Source organism: Cupressus sempervirens, chromosome 9, assembly GCF_028749045.1.
Source record: "Cupressus sempervirens isolate cs-2001-9-10 chromosome 9, ASM2874904v1, whole genome shotgun sequence".
In the NCBI taxonomy this organism is placed as follows: Eukaryota; Viridiplantae; Streptophyta; class Pinopsida; order Cupressales; family Cupressaceae; genus Cupressus; species Cupressus sempervirens.
In genome coordinates, this window is record NC_143126.1 from 801,693,900 (window position 1) to 801,715,577 (window position 21,678).

The 21,678-nt window shown below is 37.8% G+C and overlaps 1 protein-coding gene across 1 annotated transcript in view; it reads left to right on the forward strand.

Moving 5' to 3' along the window:
* LOC149541130 (SNARE-interacting protein KEULE-like) overlaps window positions 1-21,114 on the forward strand; it is a 292,714-nt gene extending 271,600 nt beyond the window's left edge. The window contains exons 19-21 of the mRNA XM_089802124.1: window positions 19,716-19,806; window positions 19,977-20,066; window positions 20,646-21,114. Coding sequence (XP_089658250.1) covers window positions 19,716-19,806; window positions 19,977-20,066; window positions 20,646-20,702 — 238 coding nt within the window. The 3' untranslated portion in view covers window positions 20,703-21,114. The remainder of the gene's footprint in view (window positions 1-19,715; window positions 19,807-19,976; window positions 20,067-20,645) is intronic.
* Window positions 21,115-21,678: the final 564 nt, after the last annotated feature.

The window sequence follows — 21,678 nt, forward strand, 5'->3', positions numbered from 1 at the left end:
ATACCAGCTGCAGTTAGACTCTTTGTAACACCCAGAATAATCTGATCAATATTCCGATATTCAAAGATTGCTAGTATTTGTTGCTTCAATGTACCATATTTTTGACCACTGAATTTTGAATTGCCCTCAAGAGGAATATTAGTTAAAGATGCCATAGCACGTCTTTTAGTGAAAAATCGTGAAAATCTGTGAAGGTGCATACTTCCAAGCAAAAAACAAAAGAATTAGTAAAATTGAAGGTTTACCCAGAAGAGAGCTTGAAAAACCTAGAAAGAATATGTTGTCGGTTTCCAGATGCGTTGGCTCAAAAAATGAAGCACAAAAATCTAGGCACCTAGAAAATTCTAACGATAATCCAGTTGAGCTCTCAAAAAACCCACCAAGAATCTATAAATTATTTTTTGATACAGTATATAAAATTAGGGTTTTGACAAAAAATGGCCCTCGCTGCAAAAAATTACCAAAACAAATGGTGGAAAAGTCTAGAAAAAATGGTGTTTTTGGGCATGAATCTGTTGTTGAGGGCTTGAGAAATCGTAGACGTCACCTATTGAGCATAAAAAGCAACAAAAATAATTGAAAATCCCTTCCAAACTACAGGTTTAAAATAGCTGTGGCTCCAGGAGAATAAAATGCGGGTATTTTGGTGTTTTTAGTGCAAAATATGTGTAGATTGTGGCAAGAAAAACACACCCCTTTAAGGCCCAATTTTTATTAGAAAAAATGATATGATTTTCAGTTGTGATTTGTAGAAAAAAAGCTTGCAGTTTGCAGAGTGTTAATGACACAATGTTTGTAGACAATGGCCAAAAAATATAATGAAACCCTAGCCGAAACAAATGGAAGCAGATAAAAATAATTTCGAAAATACTAGGTAGATAATTGAGCGTGAAATTATAAATATTTCAAAAACTTTAGAGTACTAGCTCTAATACCATATTACCAATGTTCCCTCGAGTTTTTGGGACGGGGACGACAAGGGACAATGGGATTGGTATTCGAGATGACAATTTTTTTTGCCTATTTTGGGGACGGGGTTGGGACAGAAAAAGTGACATTTTTGTATTTTTTTTAATTTTTTGTGTTAAAAAATTGGGGACGGATGCATGTCCCCATTGAAGTCCTCAAGACGGGGACGTCCTTGTCCTCAAAATGCTGGCTTTTTTGGGGGGGACGCGTCCCCAGGGAACATAGCATATTATGAAGTAATTGGTAAAATACTTGTTGGATAGTAACAAAGCCCAAGAGGTCAATATATACAAAAGAAAAAACGATGTTTCCTTAGGAAATGGTCGTAAAGAATAAAAGCAATCTATTCTAGCTAATAGAAAACTAATAGTTAACTGCAGGCTAACTAAATATTAAAAACATTCTAATATTTACAATAGATTGCAAATAGATAACCATTAAATAATAATAGATAATAATAAAAGCTATCTATTATCGTAATATCCTATTCTATGCTATATTCTTGGCCTAGATCTGGCAAATTGGAGCATTATTCTTATAGCAATTATCATCGTTCCTTGGAATATATATTGATTGAGATAGATCATTTTTTGCCCTATGTTTGTATTGATATCTTGGTGATTGATCAACAATTGCATTATCATCGAAGGAAGTACAATCCCTTTGTCCATTCTTGCATACCCACAGAATCACCCTTTGACACTCATTATTCCGTACGGTCTTGCACATTTCGTATGACACAACACAAATAACCTATACAACCAATTGTTCATATGATCCTCTAGTTCCCTCCACATCGTATGATAGGTTCAACCCTCATTGTACATGCCAGTCAACATCCATATGCCCTTATACATTCACATCATTGTATGCTCAACTCCTCCAGTCCGTACACCTATCCCTCCTCTAGGTACTTTCAAGACAACGTACAACATCTTGCCTCTAATGTACAAATCTCCAACCTTTAACATATGATTGTATGTCATTCCAAGCTCTCCAACACCATACAATCAGTGCAACATCTATATGGCTCCTCCCTGTTACCTACCATTTACCTCCTAAACATACCGTATGGACACATCCTCCAATCAATTGTGGTACCCACAGATAAAAATCTTACCCCTCCAAATTGTTGACCATCTAGAGTCAACGTAACATTACAATAATATTGCAGCTAGTGATCCTGTCATCTTGTGGACAGTGAATGAAAGTCTATAGTGGGAAATGATGGAGATCCCATTGAATTGATAGAATGACACATCCACACCACTCTTGCTGAAGTCATGGCCCTATTGTGGAATCAGGCATAGATCAACGACACTCAATGACTTATGAAAGAAACACTCCAAAGGTTGGCAAAAAATAAGAAAGTTGGTGAACAAAATCGTCACAATGTTGATTCAATTTCAGGAAAAGAAAATCGTCATCCGGTATGCTTTCGACCTTCCATTCGAACTTTCCCTGCATAGACAGAGGTATTGCACGGAGAAAGGTAACCAACCTTTGAGGATGTTGAAGAACAGTTGAAAGAAGACTAGAAGAATGCAAATTTGGAAGAGGATATATCTTACAAAGATTAGGCATAATTGAGAATGCCATATTTTGGATGCAGAAATTAGGGATATTTTAACGATAATCTCAGAAGGAAGTTAAGTGAATTTGTCACTATTTGATGGATCCATATCCATATCTACTGAGGCATGGTTAATGAAAGTCAATACCTACTTCCAGCTCAACCCGATGCTACAAGAGGAAGCAATTTAATTTGCAACACTACACTTGGAGGGAGTGGCGCATGAATGGTGGCATAATGGTACCATTACGTTGGGACATGACCAAGTAAATACTAATGTATAATTCAATGAAAGATTGATAGATTAGTATGATGGTAAAGATCAAAACTTAATTTTAAAGAACTGGCACAATTAAGGCAAATAGGATCGGTTGACCAGCATATCACAGAATTTCACAAACTCTTTGTTGTGGTTATAGACATTTCTAAAAGGGGACATATAGTACTATTCATGGATGGACGGACATAACCACTAAGGGGTTGGGTAAAGAGTTTCAATCCCACCACCCTCTCAGAGGCTATCAAAAAGGCACAAAGTATGGCATCATCATCGACATCATCTTCTCGAGGTTACTTCCACTCCAAATTGCCATTGGTTCCCAAAGACAAAGATAACAAACCTCCATCAAAGAAGCCTTTGTTGGATGAAGCTACCAGACAAGAACTCTGAAGGAAGAAATTATGTTTCACCTATAAGGAGCCATGGGAACCTAGGAATAGATGCCTTGTTAAAAGAAAAATACACTGCATAGAGGTTGTATCTAATGATAAGGATGATTAGTAAAATCTACCCAAAGAGGGCAATCACCCACAAGACTCCAAGGTAGTCAACCTAAATCGCACGGAGAAGATCTTCGCATTGGTATGGTGCGGAGGAACCATCGTCCTAGTTGAGAGACCAAGATGTACAATATTCAAAGTATTGGAAACCCTTCAAGGATAGAGGGTCATTATGATGCTGGATAGTAGAGCCACTCTAAAATTTATACGTTCATCGTTGGTGAAAGGAAGAGGTCGACCTACAGCAAGATTCCAAGTCAAGGTCGCCAAAGGAACACTCTTACCCTGCACAAACCTTGTTCCTCAACTGAGTATCACCATGGCTAAACAAAGTGGCAGAGGATTTCTTATAGTAGACTTGGATGATATGGAGGTCATTTTGAGCATATAGTGGATGTAGTCACTTGACGAATACACAAAAAGCTTCAAACAGGTGGAGTTCACTTTTTTGGTTGACGGAAAGAAGGTTGTTCTTAGAGGGATAGCTAATGAGGGAGGGAAGGAAGTTTTCGCTCAACAGATGGAGGCTACTTTTTGGCATGATGACATTGCTTGTGCTACAATTTGCTTTGTTTTGGCAGAACCAATATAAGGGCAACAGTTGTCCTATTAGGTTGATGAGCTACATGACATCTTGAATGCACTTATAAAGTTTTTGGAGACATCTCTCTTGGCGTACTTCCCCATCGTGGTTTCGAGCACACAATTGAATTCGAAACTGATGCCAAATCAGTTATCACTACACTGTACCACCATCCTGGAAAATTTAAAGATGAAATTGAGAAGACGATTCAAAAGTTGTTCGAGAAGGGATGGATCTATCCTAGCTCTAGCCCTTTTGCATCATCAGTGGTGTTGGTGAAAAAGGAGGGACGTTACGCATGTGTTTAGACTATCGTGTGTTAAACAAGAAAATAAAAAATAGATACCCTATTCCTAGGATCGATAATTGTTGGATGAGTTGCATGGTGCAATATATCTCTCTAAAATATATCTCCCTTCCGGATACCATTAGATCCACATGCGGGAAGAGGATGTGGAAAATACGGCTATGTTGTCACTATAGGTATTATGAGCTCTTGGTCATCCTATTTGGATTGAGAAACGCACTAGCTACTTTTTCATCCTGCATGAATTGCACTATCAACAAACGATTGTGTAAGTTCTTGTTGGTGTTCTTTGATGCTATCTTTATTTAGTGTAAAACATGAGAAGAACACTTGAAGCATTTGGATGAAGTTCTTGGGATCATGTATGCTCAATCCTTATTTGCCAAGCAATTCAAATATGAGTTTGGAATGACAAAAATATTACACCTAGGACATGTTGTCAATAAACATGGAGTGCAGGTCCTCTAGGAGAAGATTCTGGCTATCCTTGAATTGCCTCTACCAAGATTGCTCTTCGAGTTGCGAAGTTTCTTTGGGTTGTACACCTAGAATGGGAGGTTTGTAAGAGGTTTTCCTCAGCTCAATGCACTTTTAAACAATTCGACGAAGAAGGGTTCTTCTTAGTGGAATGAAAAGACACCACATTTTTGACAAGTTAAAAGAAGCAATGAGTACTTGCTCGGTTCTTGCTTTACTTGACTTCGCTCAACCTTTCATTTTGGAGTGTGATGTGTCCAAAGAAAGCATTGGTGTTGTACTAATGTAGGAAAGGCACCCTATAGCCTATGAGATTCGGAGACATACACAAGTCGAATGCCTATATTCCATCTATGACAAAGAGATGTTGGCCATCCTGCACACCTTGACCAAGTTTCGGCAATATCTAGTGGGTGCCAAGTTCATCGTCCGAACTGATCATAATAGCTTGAGGTACTTTTTGAATCAATGGGATTTGAATGAGAGGCAAAAGAATGGGTAAGTAAAATTTAGGCTTTTGAATTTGATATTGAATATGTGAACGGAAAGAATAATGTGGTAGCAGATGCTCTGTCAAGAAAACCCGCAATATGTTCATTGTCTTAGATTTCAGCTGATTGGGAAGCACAGTTATTACTGGAATACTCCAAGAACACATTTGCATGTAAGCTAATGGGTGGCGACATTCAGGACGATCGATATAAGGTAGTTGATGAAATCATCTACTACAAGGACCAAATTTACTTAGTGCCTGAGTCCAAATTGAAGCAAAAGATCCTAAAGGAAATGTATGCCTCATCGTTGGCTTGACACCTTGGATTTCTCAAGACCTATAAAAAGCTCAGAGAGAGATTTTCATGGAAAGGACTTAAGGATGATGTATTGCAATACGTGCAAGAATGTGCAGTATGCTAGCAAAACAAATCTAAGAACACCTTACCTGCCAAACTATTACAACCCTAGCCCATACCGGAAGGGAAGTGGGACAACATCTCTTTGGATTTCATCACCGAACTTCCATGGGCAAATGGAAGGGATTGCATGATTGATTGACAAAGTATGCACACTTTGCCATCTCAATAGAGTTCGAGGCCGCATAGGTTGCCGATGTACTCTTCAGAGAAGTTTTCCACCTGAACTAGCTTCCCAAAAACATTATGAGTGGCAAGGATAGTTGTTTTCTAAGTACCTTCTTGACAAAATTATTTTGGTTTGTAGGAATAGAATTATCACCAAGCACCAGCTACCACCCCCAAGCTAATGGGCAAATGGAAATTGCGGACAAATGGTTGGAAGGTTACTTCCAGAACTATGTTTTTGCATAGCAACAGGTGTGGGTCAAATGGTTACACTTCATAGAATAATACAATGTATCACATGTTGATCAGGATGATTCCCTTCAAGTCACTCTACTGTTATGAGCCCCTTTCATTTGTGGACATGATTTTGGGTGACAGTTGTGCACCTAGGGCAACAAACTGGCTACAGGAAGGATAGGACATTTTGAGATTCTTGAAGGAAAATTTGCAAAGAGAATAGAAACAAAAAAAGATCTATTCTAATAGACATCGGATCGAGAGAAGTTTTGAGGTGGGCGATATGGTCTATCTCATACTCCAATTGTACAAACAATCATTATTGAAGGCCAAAGGAAGGGAAAAATTGAGGCCATGCTTTTATGGTCCTTATCGTGTAAGTCGCTGCATTGGTGAAGTTTCCTATGAACTATTGTCACCTAGGTGCACGCACTCGGGTCAAAAACCCGGAGCACTTGGTGCACGTACGCACCTAGTGCAGGTGCATCATACACTTGAGTACCCCCACTGGCCAAAAATGCGCCACGTACTTTGGCCACACCGATCAAGCACTTAGGAGGTTTGTGGGTGCGTCGCGGGTGCTCAGGTGCAAGGGTGCTCGCGGGGTGCGGTTGGCTAAATGGCCTAAAAAGTTTTTTAGAAATAATTTTTTCTTTTCTTTTTTAATTTGTTTTTTATGCATGCTTAGAGAGCACTTGGGATGATTCCATTCTCATTATTGACATTTTGTCATTTTGTTGATTCTACGCACTTTGATATGGCTACGATACATTATTTCATTTCACTATTTCATGCTACTCGGCTCATTGTTATCATGAGCATCTTTGTGATATATCACATATGATATTCGTATTTGAACAATGAATTTTGAATCATGCATCTTTAACTAATTTAATTTGTTAAATGCTCATTGGTAATGGTTATGAAGTTTCAAGTTTCAAGTTTGAACTTATGGTTTGTGGATCGCATTTCAATTTTCTCTATTCAACTATATTTGGTATGTTACATAATATATTGAAGTATCATTTCATAATTAGCATTTTTAGTCATATATATTATATATATGCTATGCAACCACTCCCCCCTCCCCCCCATTTGCACCCCCGTCGTCCACCTACTATCCCAAATTGAGGCCATTTTTTTTCCCGCACCCGAAACTTGTCCCGCCATACCCCCTCGCCGAGTTAACATTGCTATGAACGTAAACTACCAAATGGTAGCCGCATCCACAACGTCTTTCATGTATTCTTCTTGAAGAAAGTTGTGGGACAGAACATCATTGCAACTACAGATCTTCTACCTTACGATGAAGAAGGGAAATTTGGGTTGGAACCGGTCGAAATCATTGATGTACGGGAGAAGGCATTGCAAAATCATACCATCAAAGAGTACTTGATACACTGGAAGCACTTGACACTCAATGATGCCACTTGGTAGGGTGAACACATTCTGGAGCTTCCGGCATTGAGTTTGCTTGAGGAAAAGCAAACTTTGGGAGGAGAGGACTGTAATGTTCCCATTATAAAATAAAAAATGATTAAACCTTGGTGAGTGACTCGATTGATTTAGCATATCTTGGACCCATATTTATTTAATTGTTTCAGTAGGTGTTTACCATGCCTCTTGTCGGCATTTAGTTTCTCCCTAAACAAGGTATTAATGTTCGTGAGGTTGAGTTGTTTAGGTAATGTGATTTTGGATTATTATTGTACCGGCAAATTCTGATTGGAGTTCATCACTTCTCAACATTTCAGAAGTGAAAGGCCTTTCCTAGTTGGCTCTTGCGGTTTCAGTGGGATTCAACCCTCACCCTATTTCGTCTATATTCTTGGCTCGGTTCTGACAAATTGGAGCATTATTCTTGTAGCAAGTATCATTGTTTCTTGGAATATATATATTGATTGAGATAGATTGTGTTCGCTCTATGTTTTTATTGATATCTTGGTGAATGATCAACAATTGAATTATCAAAGTAAGCACAATCCCCCCATTCATTCCTCTATACCCGCATAATCACTCTCAAACCCTAATAATTATGGTACGTTCTTGCACATTTCGTATGCCACAACACAAATGGCTTTACGACCAATTGGTCGTACAACCCTCTAGTTCCCTCCACATCGTACGACAGGTTCAACCTCTCACCATACTTGCCAATCAACATCCATATGCCCTCATACATTCACATCATCATATGCTCAACTTCTCCAGTCTGGACACCTATCCCTCCTGTTTGTATGTCCAATACATCAAACGTATGAACCTCCAACCTTTCTACCATAAGACTGTACGACATTCCTGGCTCTCCAACACCGATGACTAGTGTAACATTTGCACAAACCCTTTGTGTTACCTATTGTTTTCCTCCTAAACCGTACCGTACAAATGCATCCTTCAGGCAATTGTGGTATGCACAGATAGAAAATCTCATCCCTCTGAATTGTTGACCATCCAGAACCAACGTGAACATAACATTCATTCCATTATTAGTATAAACATCTAGCAATTATGGGTTTGAGCTTTACTAATCTCCAAGGCTACATGAACCAATTCTAACTAAAAAGTAGAGGGTGATCCAATGAACTATTTGTTGGCAAGTGGCTTGAGGTAAGTTAGTAGATGTTGTCATTAATGACAACATTATGTTAAGGTAAGGCCCTTGAAGGCAATAGTTAATTTTGATAATTGATCATGAAGAAAATTGATTAAGCATCAGGCAGGAAAACAAGGTATAGGAAGACAATTTGTTTCAGCGAGCTTTACTGGAAGTAGGTACAAGGCTACTATTGTGAGAGATGACAATATGGACAGTCTAGATGTTATGTCTGAGGTTGCTTAACTTAGTTTGATGGTTGACATTAGTTTTGGGAAGAAATCCTATGGGTAGTTTGTTATCGCAGGAACAAAGCATATGGCATAGTGTGATCAATTTGGTCAAGGAATTGACTTGATTTGTCAAATCGAGAACTTGACAAGGTAGGGCTCAAATGTAATATCTACACCCTAGATGTCGAGGGATGATAGCATTAGAAGACCCATTCGCATCTGTCACTTCACTCTCAAGTTGTACCTGTCAAATCTCTGACATTGCACAATAATTGTCACTATCTAGGCAGGGGCTAGTGTGCTCTAGGGGGTTCAGCATCAATGCGTACCACTACAATGAATGAATGAATAAAGAATTCTTCATACTAATTCTTCAAGATCCACTAATTCTTGACTCTCATATTGTTGAGAGGGTTTGGCTTTCGTCTTGTACATTTCCCTCAGTTGCCTTTGGGGAGTCGATAGTCTAAAATTGTGCGACTCTTGTGGATCACCTTCTGGCTAACCACCCCAATGTTGAACTTGACTGGTCCATCTTAATATATGGGAGAAGCCTATCTCCTATCTTCTTTACATAAAAATGGGATCCCAATTTTCTTTTGTATCCTCAAAGCCCCTTGGGAACTCCCATAGGCTAAAATTTGTCGTTTATTGTGTTGTGAGCTAGTGGAATGTAATGTCCCCAATTTTAGCAGGTTCTTGTAGTTGGCTTGGTGAGTTCACCATCGCAACCCTTATGAGCTGACAATGGGATTTGAGGGTCTCGGTGTAGGATTATAGGCTTTCCAATAGCCTAGAGTGTGTTTTGGCTCCATTTGAGGGACTTTCTATATATAGTAAGTCAAATTGTTGGTTCTAATGAGCTCAGTTGAGTTAGAGGAGATGAGTGATGCTCTTAGTTTTTATTTTGTGCTTCCGTTTCGGCTCCAGGAATCTTGGAGGGAACATCTATTTATAGTAAGTCAACCTATCAGGTTCATTCATCGTCTTTCTTCATCAGGACCACTCTGGTGTTGTCAGATTTCGGCTGCTGCTTCTTCTGTTGTTTTCATTAGACAGGTGAATTATTATTAGTATTCACCTAAATATGTTGGGGTTGTTATTTTAGTTGGTGTTGTATGTTGGTCACCTTAGTATCATAGCTCGTTGGAACCGGGATGAAAACTTTTAATCGTGGGCACAAGAAACAATGGCTTTGTGTGTCAGAATATTATGTTATGGTGGAAAAGGTCATTTTTGGAGCCAAAGCCAATTAATAGATTATATTATAATGGCACTTTATTATTTGAATGTTGTGTGGAGGAAGCTTCTTAAGTGAAGTTCATTTGGGAAACTTGTGCCATTTGGAGATTATAAATATGAGGCCATTTGATGGAAAAGGCATCTAATTATCTAATTTTCTTTTGTTGTCTTTGTGACATTGTCTGAGGTTGAGTTTTATGCCCTTGCTGAAGTATAAGGGTTTGATATTAGATTTGTGTTGCAATTTGCTGCTGAGGTAAAATGAATTGAGATCGCTTCTCTATTGTGTTTACTGTTATTGAGAAGTGCATTGAGACCACAACTGAAGTATTGTGGATTGTATTCTGAAATTTATTGTGCCTTCCATTATTGTTTCTTTTGTGGCTGGGAAGACTACTGGTTGTTGAAATGTTTCAAATTCTGCATTAATTAATTGGGAAGTTCATGTGAGGATTTATGGTAAATTAATTGGTCACAAGGAGGTTGAAAATCCGCAAATTAGAAGACATATACAGCATTTGGTGGCTGTGATCATAACCTACAGGCCTGCGATTTGGATCGGAGAAATTGCTGTGCATTTTGGAACGGCTGCAGACATCACCTGTAGCAGTGTTTGGCTTTTGTTCATACCTGCAATCTCATAAAGAGGCCTATGATAATTTTCTTGACGTCTTTGTCCAAGCTAAGGGTTTTGCTGTGGAGGTTTGGAGGTTGGTGTTTGATTCCCAGGCAGCTTGTGAAGTGTTTCTAGAGGCTGCGAACAGTTGGCCAACAGGCAAGTCAAGACTATTTCAACATTTTGCATGATGGTATCTAATATTTTTTCACCATCCTTCTCCAATATTGTGAGCTATTGATTGTTCAAATACTTCTTATTTTATGTTTTTGTCTTCCTCTATTCAGCATTGCAAACAAATTGTCCATAGTCACAGGCTTTATTTGGTTAGCAATGTAGATGATAGTGTGGATGGAATTTGCATAAAAAGTGGCCACATGAGTGTTGTTTAGTTCAGTGCACTTCCTTGTTGCTTCTAAATAATGGCCAACTAGAGTAGTAATAAGCTTCAAGTATTGGATTGACAACGGGAAACAGGTAGCCTATAGCAATCAGTATAACACGGGAACTCGCACCCTCCTTCCAAACCTCAAAGTACCCGTCCTTGAGATGTCCCCGCACTGAGTACTTGAGTACCCAATTAACCCAACCTTTGTCATTCCCCAACCATGTCGATGTTGGGATGGGAACTTAAATTTTGATTTTTGAATGTTACTATTGGGTATGTGATATGTTACTATGCCGAATGTTCAATGGCTCTAGTTCATGTTGCAATTTTCTATGTTCAAGTATCTTAATTTGTTATTTTCTACTGAAACATCATTTCATAACTACCATTTCAAGTTCTATATGTATATTATACAACACCCCTCCCTGCCTCGACCCCCCTTGTCGTTGTCACCTAGCCAACCTAAAATGAGGCCCATTTTCCCCTTCTCTGGGAAACTGGTTCATGATGTTCCATTGTCCCAATGTACCCCAGTACTGGTGCTACATTGGTAACAATCCAAATCTCCTAAGCCGAGTGTTCATGTGGTTTTTTGAGGGAGCAATCCTCGTTGCAATCTTTATCAGCTATAAATCAAAATCCCCAAGATCTATATCTGTGATATTTTGCACTGTGGTTTCCAACTTAGAAATCTTAGTTTACTCCCTCATGGATGTATCTCATGATGGGAGGTGTCTTTTCTAACTCTTTTTGTCTTAGCTTTCCTTCTGGACGGGCAAGCAAGTGTTGGGCCTAGTTCATCCTCTTGAATTGATAACGACGATGCCATTGTATTCACTGTGTTATCTTGCAAAACAAAATAACTTGATCATTTTAAGCAAAAAGATAATGAACATATTGAATATTAAACATACTCTAGGGACTGGGGTTTGAGAATCCATATAACGGTTTCCTTGAAAAAGAAGGGACAAATGAAGACAAAATCTTGGGACATAGAGTCCTGAGTTGAAAGTTCTATTGAAGAATTTGTGAGCAATGGGGTTTGGGAATACTGGACCGCGGATCCAATAAAATGCTTCCTTATTTTTCATGGTAGATAGGTTGTGGGAATCCTCGACTGCAAATTCTGGAGTCCTTTTGCAAAATAAATACTTCTATTATAATGAATCTTGGAGTTAAGATGGGCTTTAAAATGCAGGATTTTGGAGAATGACAATCAATAACTGAAATAATGTTTGTTTAACTAATTCATGGTAGTTCAAATTTAGCCACGAAACTGACTAGTAAGTCGGGAACCAAAGTTATGGATGGTGCAAGCCAATGGCTAGTTGGCAAACTGTAAGAACTTGAAAAAATTAGTGCCAAAACCAGAATTGCATCATGTGGGTCGTTGACATGTGGCCTACAACTAGGCTAAATGGGGTAGGGCATCATGGGAAACCCTAGCAAGCCCTATTTTAACATTTATGAACAAAATGCAACTTGCTATCAACAACAACATATGAAGCAGAGCTCATAATGAGGAGAACTGAAAAGCTCTAATTCCACAAGGCACAAAATTGAAATGTCAAATGCTAGAGGCTAGGGCACAAAATACCCTAGAACAACAAAATTTACATACCCTAAATTAAGTTCATTGATAAGGAACTCGCTTGAAAAACCCTTATTTAGCTAACTTTGTGGATGAACCCTTAGCACAAAAGAAAAGCCCTAACAAATCTCACCAAAATGCAAGGAAAACCTACCTGAACAGAATGCCGCATGAATTGGCCAAGAGATTCTTTGAAAACACTCCACGCGCAGCAAAATCTGCACACAAAGTCTTGAAAAATCAAGTTAGAAGACTTGGTCATAGAGAGTGCTCAGAATTGCTTTTAATCACTTGGTGATTCAAATGAGCCTTAAAAAGGCCTTCGATGTTAATTTTGATCAGATTATAGGTTGCAGGAATTTTAAATTTTAAGCAGTGTTCTCCAAATATATATGCAGACTCTATATGATATTTTTCTGCTATATCTTGCTTTCCACTCATTGATTTCTATATGCACAAAATACTTGAATTGATCATTATATATATATATAATAGTGTGGAGACCTGTCTCTCTCATGACAGATGACTAACTAAACAATATATTATTTCATATCAACAGCATGATTAGTAATTGTTTTATCACACTCAATCAAGTATATATGTATATTTAATAATGTACATGTGTACACACACACACACACATATAATATATATACATAATTACAATATTATCTATCTATATATACTCGATTGATGATCTTAATCATAGTAGCATACAGAACAGGGATAGTAATCAAATGCTCAAGGTCGATAGGCCACTTATGCATTTGATTTCATCAATAGAAATAATCTGACTGAAGCTACTATTCATTAACATCGCTGCTTACAAGTCGATAACTTTATATATCACTGTCTTTATTTTATATTGCTACCTTTTCAAAAAATTGACCACCTCTTTTATTGTTTATTTTCTGTTACTTATCATAGATGTCCTCTTCTGTGAAAACATGATTAGTCCACATTCAGCAGCCATTTCATTTCATTCGTTGGAATGGGATTTCTCTAAGGTACTGGATCCACATTTTGTGTACCCTATCTCAACAAATTTATTGTAGACATCGTGCACATATGACATTCATGAAAAATGAGATCCTTCCAAAGCCTCCATTGAACCTGTCATGTCTGTGGGTATTTGAGATTATATAACAGTTGACACACCTTCCCAGTGACACCACATTTTGCAGATCCGCCTTCATATGACTTCTCCACAGTCTACAAAAATGTCTTGGTAGCATTCTTCTTCCCAACATCATCATTTTCAATTAGTTCTGAAGTCTTACAGGCCTGATAGGGAACCTGGCTCTGATACTATGTTAATTTTGATCAGATTATAGTTTGTAGGAATTTTAAATTTTAATCACTGTTCTCCAGTGTATATGTAGATTCTATATGATATTTTGTTGTTATATCTTGCTTTGCACTTATTGATTTCTATACACACAAGATACTTGGATTGATCATCATATATATAATAGCATGGAGACATGTCTCATGACTGATCACTAACTAATCAATATCTTAATTGATATCAACAACATGACTAATAATTGTTTTATCACACTCAATCAAGTATATATGCATGTTTGATAATGTACACACACGCGCACGCACACACATATATACACACGATTGATAATCTTAATCATAGCAGTATACAGAAGAGGGACAGTAATCAAATGCTCAAGGCTGATAGGCCATGTATGCATTTGATTTCATCGTTAGGAATAATCTGACCAAAGCTACAATTTATTAACATTTTATAACTTGGCAGAGAAATGGCATTTAATGTCTTCATACTTCATTCAGTAGTTAAGACTCCACACTTCAGCGATTGGACATCTGGTCTCCATCATACCAAAAAAGCGTTATGGATTCCAGGAGTCTAGGGCCTGGCCAAAAATTGAGACAAAGGAAGAGACCATTCCCACAACATAGTAGCCATCAGAAACCCCACTTCCACAGGTGCAGAGCTCACCTCCATAGAAGCCATACAGGGAGAAGCCCAACTAGAAGCATGAGGTCCAACAAGGAAAAACCAAGGAGCTCTAGGCATCAAGAGGAACTGTCAGTCCCAACAAAGCAAAAACCTAACCAAAAACACACCACAGCTATACTGGGCTGTAATGGACACTCAGGAATGCCCAAAAGCTGAACCAAGGCTGAAATTATATTAATGCTGAGAATGCTGCAATCAATTATAAAGAGATGTATTCCAAAGGCCAAACCCTAAGGGAGTGACGTCTAGAATGTTGCAACAGAGAATGAATGTCCTCTATTGCCAAAAGAAGGGAGTGTGATTCACACATCTAAGCTCTTATCAAATGCAAGTCATAATCATCCGATCTGATCAGCAATGAGATTTTCAGCCCTATTTATCCTTTTCTTCATCCTTCTGGAAGGAACTAAAACATTAATTAGTTGCAAGAGCTAGAAGCTTCCTCCTTCCAATAATTAATGCGTACCTTAAAAATTCCTTCTTGGCAATAATTAATTAAATCACGAGAGACTTCCGTCCTTCCAATAATTAATTCATACCCTAGAAGCTACTCCCTTCTAAATAATTAAATTAATTAAATACAAAGTCACCTTTAAATTGAATGACTTTATAAGAAATTAATTTAATTTTTTCTTATTCTCCACTTGGACTTTGGAGAACGTGAAGGCCAAAAGATGGGATCATTACAAATCCGCCCTCTTTGAAATTGCTTGTCCTCAAGCAATTAAGTAACATAATGAACTCCAACCTCCACTTGGATCCCAATTGAAGTAATATGTGATATCCATATGGACATTAAACAAATTGCAAATGAACATCATTAAGACCAACCACATGTCCTGCAAGTTAGCTCCCAAAACTTGTGCTGATGAAGTATAAGTCTGGATGTCATCAGAAGGCGGCTCCATAGAAGATCTATGAAACCTCTTCCTCCCAACTGCTGCAACACAAAATTGAATCTTTGTAGATGGTGAAAACTGAGCCCAACTCCACTCAGGTGAATGATCAACATCAGCCTCAAACATCAGATTGTCATAAGACAATGTTGCATCCATGTTGAACATAGTACTATCTCAAGAGTGAACATTAACACTTTGTTGATCGATAGTATAATATGACTCTGTCACTATATTGCTCACCTCATTAGCAATAACAAGTGTACTATCATCAGAGCACACATCTACAACTGCATGCATACTACCAAACTCCTTGTTGGATGGTTCAAGTGACATAGAAGTGGCTGCTGATATGATAGTATCGTTGCATTCTTCTAATCCCACATCGATGGACTCCATATCACCAGCATCATAGCTAGGTGGCTCTATACTTGTCTCGATCCCCCCTGAGGAATCAACTACCTTTTGCTTTGGAGCAACATACAGATTGTCAATATTGATGCCCATCTGTCTAGCCCTAAGTTGCAACATCATATCCATTCGCCTATTCTACTCCTGTTGCATCCGCTGCCCCTCCTGTAATGTATTTAGTATCCTGAACATTACACTTTCTTGATCTGGACTGGTATACATTTTGTCAAACTCTTTTCCCTTTATCTCACTGTTCCAAATTCCCTATAAGAACTCCACAGGATGGCAAGACTAATAGCTCTGATACCACTGTAATGGACACCCAGGAATGCCCAAAAGCTGAACCAAGGCTGAAATTATATTAATGCTGAGAATGCTGCAATCAATTACAAAGAGATGTATTCCAAAGGCCAAACCCTAAGGGAGTGACGTCTAGAATGTTACAATAGAGAATGAACGTCCTCTATTGCCCAAAGAAGGGAGTGTGATTCACACATCCAAGCTCTTATCAATTGCAAGTCATAATCATCCGATTTGATCAGCAATGAGACTTTCAGCCCTATTTATCATTTTCTTCATCCTTCTGGAAGGAACTAAAACATTAATTAATTGCAAGAGCTAGAAGCTTCCTCCTTCCAATAATTAATGCGTACCCTAGAAATTCCTCCTTGGCAATAATTAATTAAATCACGAGGCTTCCGTCCTTCCAATAATTAATTCATACCCTAGAAGCTACTCCCTTGTAAATAATTAAATTAATTAAATACAAAGTCACCTTTAAATTGAATGACTTTATAAGAAATTAATTTAATTTCTTCTTATCCTCCACTTAGACTTTGGAGAACGTGAAGGCCAAAAGATGGGATCATTACATGGGCCCTTAAATCTGCCAACATCCATCTGATCACCAGAAAACATAGAACCAACAAAAACACCAATACCAACCATCTGCTCACTCAAAACCCGAACCAAATCCAACCCCCTACATCACAGATCAGCTATAATAGGCCTTCAAAACAGCAGCAGCACCTCAGACGAAACAATGATCCAACCATAGAGAGCAACAAAGCTGACAACCATTGTTCCATCCTTAAGCCATGCCGAGAAATACAGATATGAGGGACTCAGCAGTTAGATCACAGCTCCCAACAATGATGGACACAGCATCCCAAGGAAGCACCCACATCTACATAATTGGAGACCCCAACACCCCACAGATCTCACAGCAACCAGTCTAAAGTGTCAGCCTGGATGGCAAGAAGCCAATCACACAGAAGGGGATTCCAAACCACTGCAAAGAGCAGAGCACCACCACCCCTCTCAAGAAGGTGAATGCCAAACAGTGAAGGTGGAAGCCAAGCCACACCCACAAGCAGAGCCACAAAAAAGCCATCACCAGTAGAAGCATCAAACGTCTTAGAATTTCTAACAGAGAGCAGGCTGCCTGAGAACCCGAAACTCCACGCCGAAGGCACCAAAAAGATAACGGGTCCAAGGCTGAGAAAGAGATCCTCAAGACAGGAGCTCCACAAACTGAGGAACAGCACCAGCTCAACCTCAGCCAAAGCATTTAGAGATGCAAAAGTAAATCAGTAAACTCAAAACAGGAATAAAAAAGAACTCTCCAACCACCAAGCCAGGAGCTAATAGCAACACAGCACATCAAACCCAGCTGCTGACAAAACAAATGCAGAGCAAAAACAGACCAAATAGCTAAGGATAATAACCTCCCAACAGCATGACCTCCATCAAAGTCCCATAACTGGGTTGAAGGAGTAAAAGGAAAAGTGCAATCTACCAAAGACACATCTTCTATCCCTGCTGCTGAAATTCCTTGCACAAAAGAAGGCATTCTAATGGCAGCAGAATCGCTTCTCCACTCAGACACACCACCAGTCACAATGCCCCAGATAATAAAAAACTGTTCATCATCAGAGCCATCTTCCTCCTCTGAGACATCAGAACCCCTAGACCCCTTCGCACAGCTCCCTCTTATCTTTTCAGATTATTCTGGTTTGGGTTTGTTAGTATGGTAAATGCTATTAATTCTGAGTACAGTAAATGGCTGTCTAGAGCCATACATATATGGATCTTCATTAACCTAGGATTCTGGTGATCCAACACGTAATTTAAACCAAGAACTTGTTTCTTGTCTTGCTGGAGCTACATATTCCAGAATCAGTGTCTGTAGGGGAGACTTTTTAAAGATTTCTTTTGTGGGGTTTGTCCAAGTGCTAATGATGCATATAAAATTTCACAGAACAATTTGAAAAATTCTGCTTTGTCATTTTTCTATCCCATTCTTTTGGTTCTTGTAATTACAAGTGTACAGAGTAGCCCTACTATATTGATGGGATTAAGCATCCAAAACATTCAGGGATTTTCAATCTGTCTGGGTTTTCTGAAGTCTTCACAATATTCCACTATTTGCCCTTTCCATTCTGTTTCCTGCATTTCTAGACTTCCTGGTGAGCTTATACTCTACATAGTTTTTCCTTCCTGACTTCAATCTTTGACATGGATTGCACTACAAGCTGAAGCTTATACTCTACATAGTTTTTCCTTCCTGACTTCAATCTTTCCATTCTGTTTCCTGCATTTCTAGACTTCCTGGTGAGCTTATACTCTACATAGTTTTTCCTTCCTGACTTCAATCTTTGACATGGATTGCACTACAAGCTGAAGCTTGATAGTGTCAAAAAATATGTTCATTAGGTGACTCCCGAGGTGCTATTCAATTAGGGAAACATTCGTATAGATATGGACAATAAAGATGGAACCCATATTTTATTATAAAGTACTCTTTTGAGGCAGGTGCAGGCAGCTTTGCATACCTGTTGAACTCCATAAATTTTTCTCGACATGTTATATCAGTTAGTATTAATGAAATCCAATATTTTGAGACATCTTCAGGTTGCGACAATTAATTTATTAAACCTTTGCTTGCTGAGAAATGTCTCCGCTATTGCTTCCAACAGGTTGCACATCAATCTAAATTTGGCAAGATACAGATTTCCAGTAATATTTGCATTAAATGCTAATGATAAGACTGGGCATTAGCAGTTTTGAACTTTTGAATAAGCTTGGAAATGTTTTAGAATAAGATATTGAGCCAGACATGCCAATAATGATAGAGATCCAATGTCCAGAATGGTAATGACAAAGAAAATTGAACCAGACTAAATGTAGTATAGTCAATCTAATCTTATTATGGAGTTAATGTTTTCTACTTCAATGCTCCACCTGCAGTTAATTAAATCTTTTCTCTGCAATAATTGTTTGTGGATTGTTTATGAATTTTTTCCGTTTCTGTCTCAGTATGTCTGCTTTTCTTATTTTTGGCTAGTTGAAAGGTCTTCTTAATGTAAAATAAGATTTTTGTACAGACTTACAGTCAGGAAATCTCCCTGGAAAAGGATGCTAATGACTTGATATAAATTATGCATACAGTGATGAGAGACATTAGCCATGCATCCATTTTGTGGGTGCTGAAACAAGCCTTAAATCTTTGAGATTTTTTTTCTTGTGAAGTCAATTTTTTTGGTAATGTTAATATGTATTCAAAGGTTTAGTGCAATTAACTATGCTTAACCAAATTGATGTGTAAACCAAGGACAGGCGTGTGCTTCAATGTTGCTACTCACCTGCAAAAATGTTAAATAAATAAATAAATAAAAAGAACATCTACGGGTATTTTCTTGGCCGTGTTACTTATAAATCTGGGTTTCCATAACTTGATCTCAGTGACTCTGCATTGAGGCATGCAACAAGCGATCCTAAGATACTAGGAAAGCGCATATTTGTATTTATCATTGGAGGGGCTACTCGTTCCGAGGTATGCCTATTATTAATCGTCTTTGGGATATCTATCCATCTGATTTACTTTATTCTATCTTTACATTTAATGTACTAGTACTCCTTCTGAGGTTTACCCATTAATAATCGTTTTTGAGATCTACATCCATTATCAGTTTTGTGATCTTGTTTTTACATTTTGTGTACCAGTTACGGGTTGCACATAAGCTTACACAAAAATTGAAACGGGAGGTTATATTGGGCTCAAGTAGCGTGGATGATCCTCATCAGTTCATCACGGTAATTTCATAATAAGTATCTCTTGCCTCCGAAGGGTAATCTTTAAAAATAGGGAATGCTAAGGCAAACCTTGGATTAGAAGCTTAGAATTAAATATATACTTAATCTCGTTCACAATGGAATCAGCTTCGTTCATTCCACACAAGTGTATGTGTCAATATGAATAATTTTTTTCCGCATTATACAGTGAGAATTTCGTAATTAGATTTAGCCATTTGCTGCAGCCACCAAATAGTGCATATGGTAGACCTGTTAAAGACTCTTCATTAGATCATTCTCGTTTGAACAAATGCAATGTGTGGTGTCCGTCCTGTTTGAATTGCCTTCAAATATATATAAAAGTGAGCAATTTCTTGCAGCCACCAAATAGTTGCATACAATAGGCTTGTTAAAGACTCCACTCTGCCATTTCTTGTTTAAACAAATCTGACTTGAGGTATCTGTTCTGTTTGAATTACCTTTAAATATATATAAAATGTATTTTCCTAGGAATATATTCGAATGGGTCTCCAAATTCATTTACATTTTCATACATTGGTGATGTTGTCGTTCATCTTATATTGACTTAATTGGTTGCAGAAGTTGAAGCTGCTAACTGCATTTGAGGACCTCTCTCTCGATGATCTTGATATTTGATTCGATACGGCAATCTGGTGGTTAGCTACCAGAAAATTATTACCCCATGTTGCTTGTGGTTGAGTCAATATTTTTATTGTAAAGGTTAGGTTACTGGGTTGCTGTCTGCTATTGTAATTTACGGTCCATTCATATTTGATAAGCTTTGTGAAAGCTTTCAAACGGTCCATTTATATTTGACAAGCTTAGTGAAAGCTGCTTTCATGGTGTGAAATTATGTAATTATAGTCACTGAATGTGTTTTATGTCCGAGTATAGTTTCTTTTCATATGGCTTGAAGAATTTTATGCTCCTTAATGTAATGTTTGATCATATACATGAATCTATATATATCTGTGGCCATGCTATACAATGTATAATTAGCCTACATTCTTTAATACCAAAATATGAAATTGTTTCCAAAACAAAGCAATATGGTGGTCGTATTTGTAATGAAGAGTGAATGCTCGTAAAAATACCAAGGGTTCTTAATGCCCTCCATGAACGTACTTTTCTTTGAACGATCCTTCCATTTATAACATGGTATTTAGATAGATTGTAAACCGCAAGAATAACATTAGGCATTTTTTAAGCATAGAACTGTGGGAGACTTATCTTTGGGCGTGATATTATGTACTGTTATTTTACAGTACGTTGTCATTTCGTAATAATTATTTCTTCCACTTTTATTATTATTTTTACGCTTGTGCCATCAAAATCATTTGAAGCTTATTTAAATATAAAAATTAGGTGGTTCCACATTATTAAAAGAAAATTAAATAACAAAGTTTGGAGATGGTATGATGTTCGATAACTGGAAGAGGCACATAAAGAATCTAAAAAGACAACAAAAACATAGTGATCATGCGGACAATTATATTAAAAAAAATTGTGGACATTTTAACTTCTTAGTAGCAGAGTTGTCAAATTTGGGAGACTGTAGATTAAATATAAATAGTAATTTGCATATTATCTATATAATGAACAATGAACAATG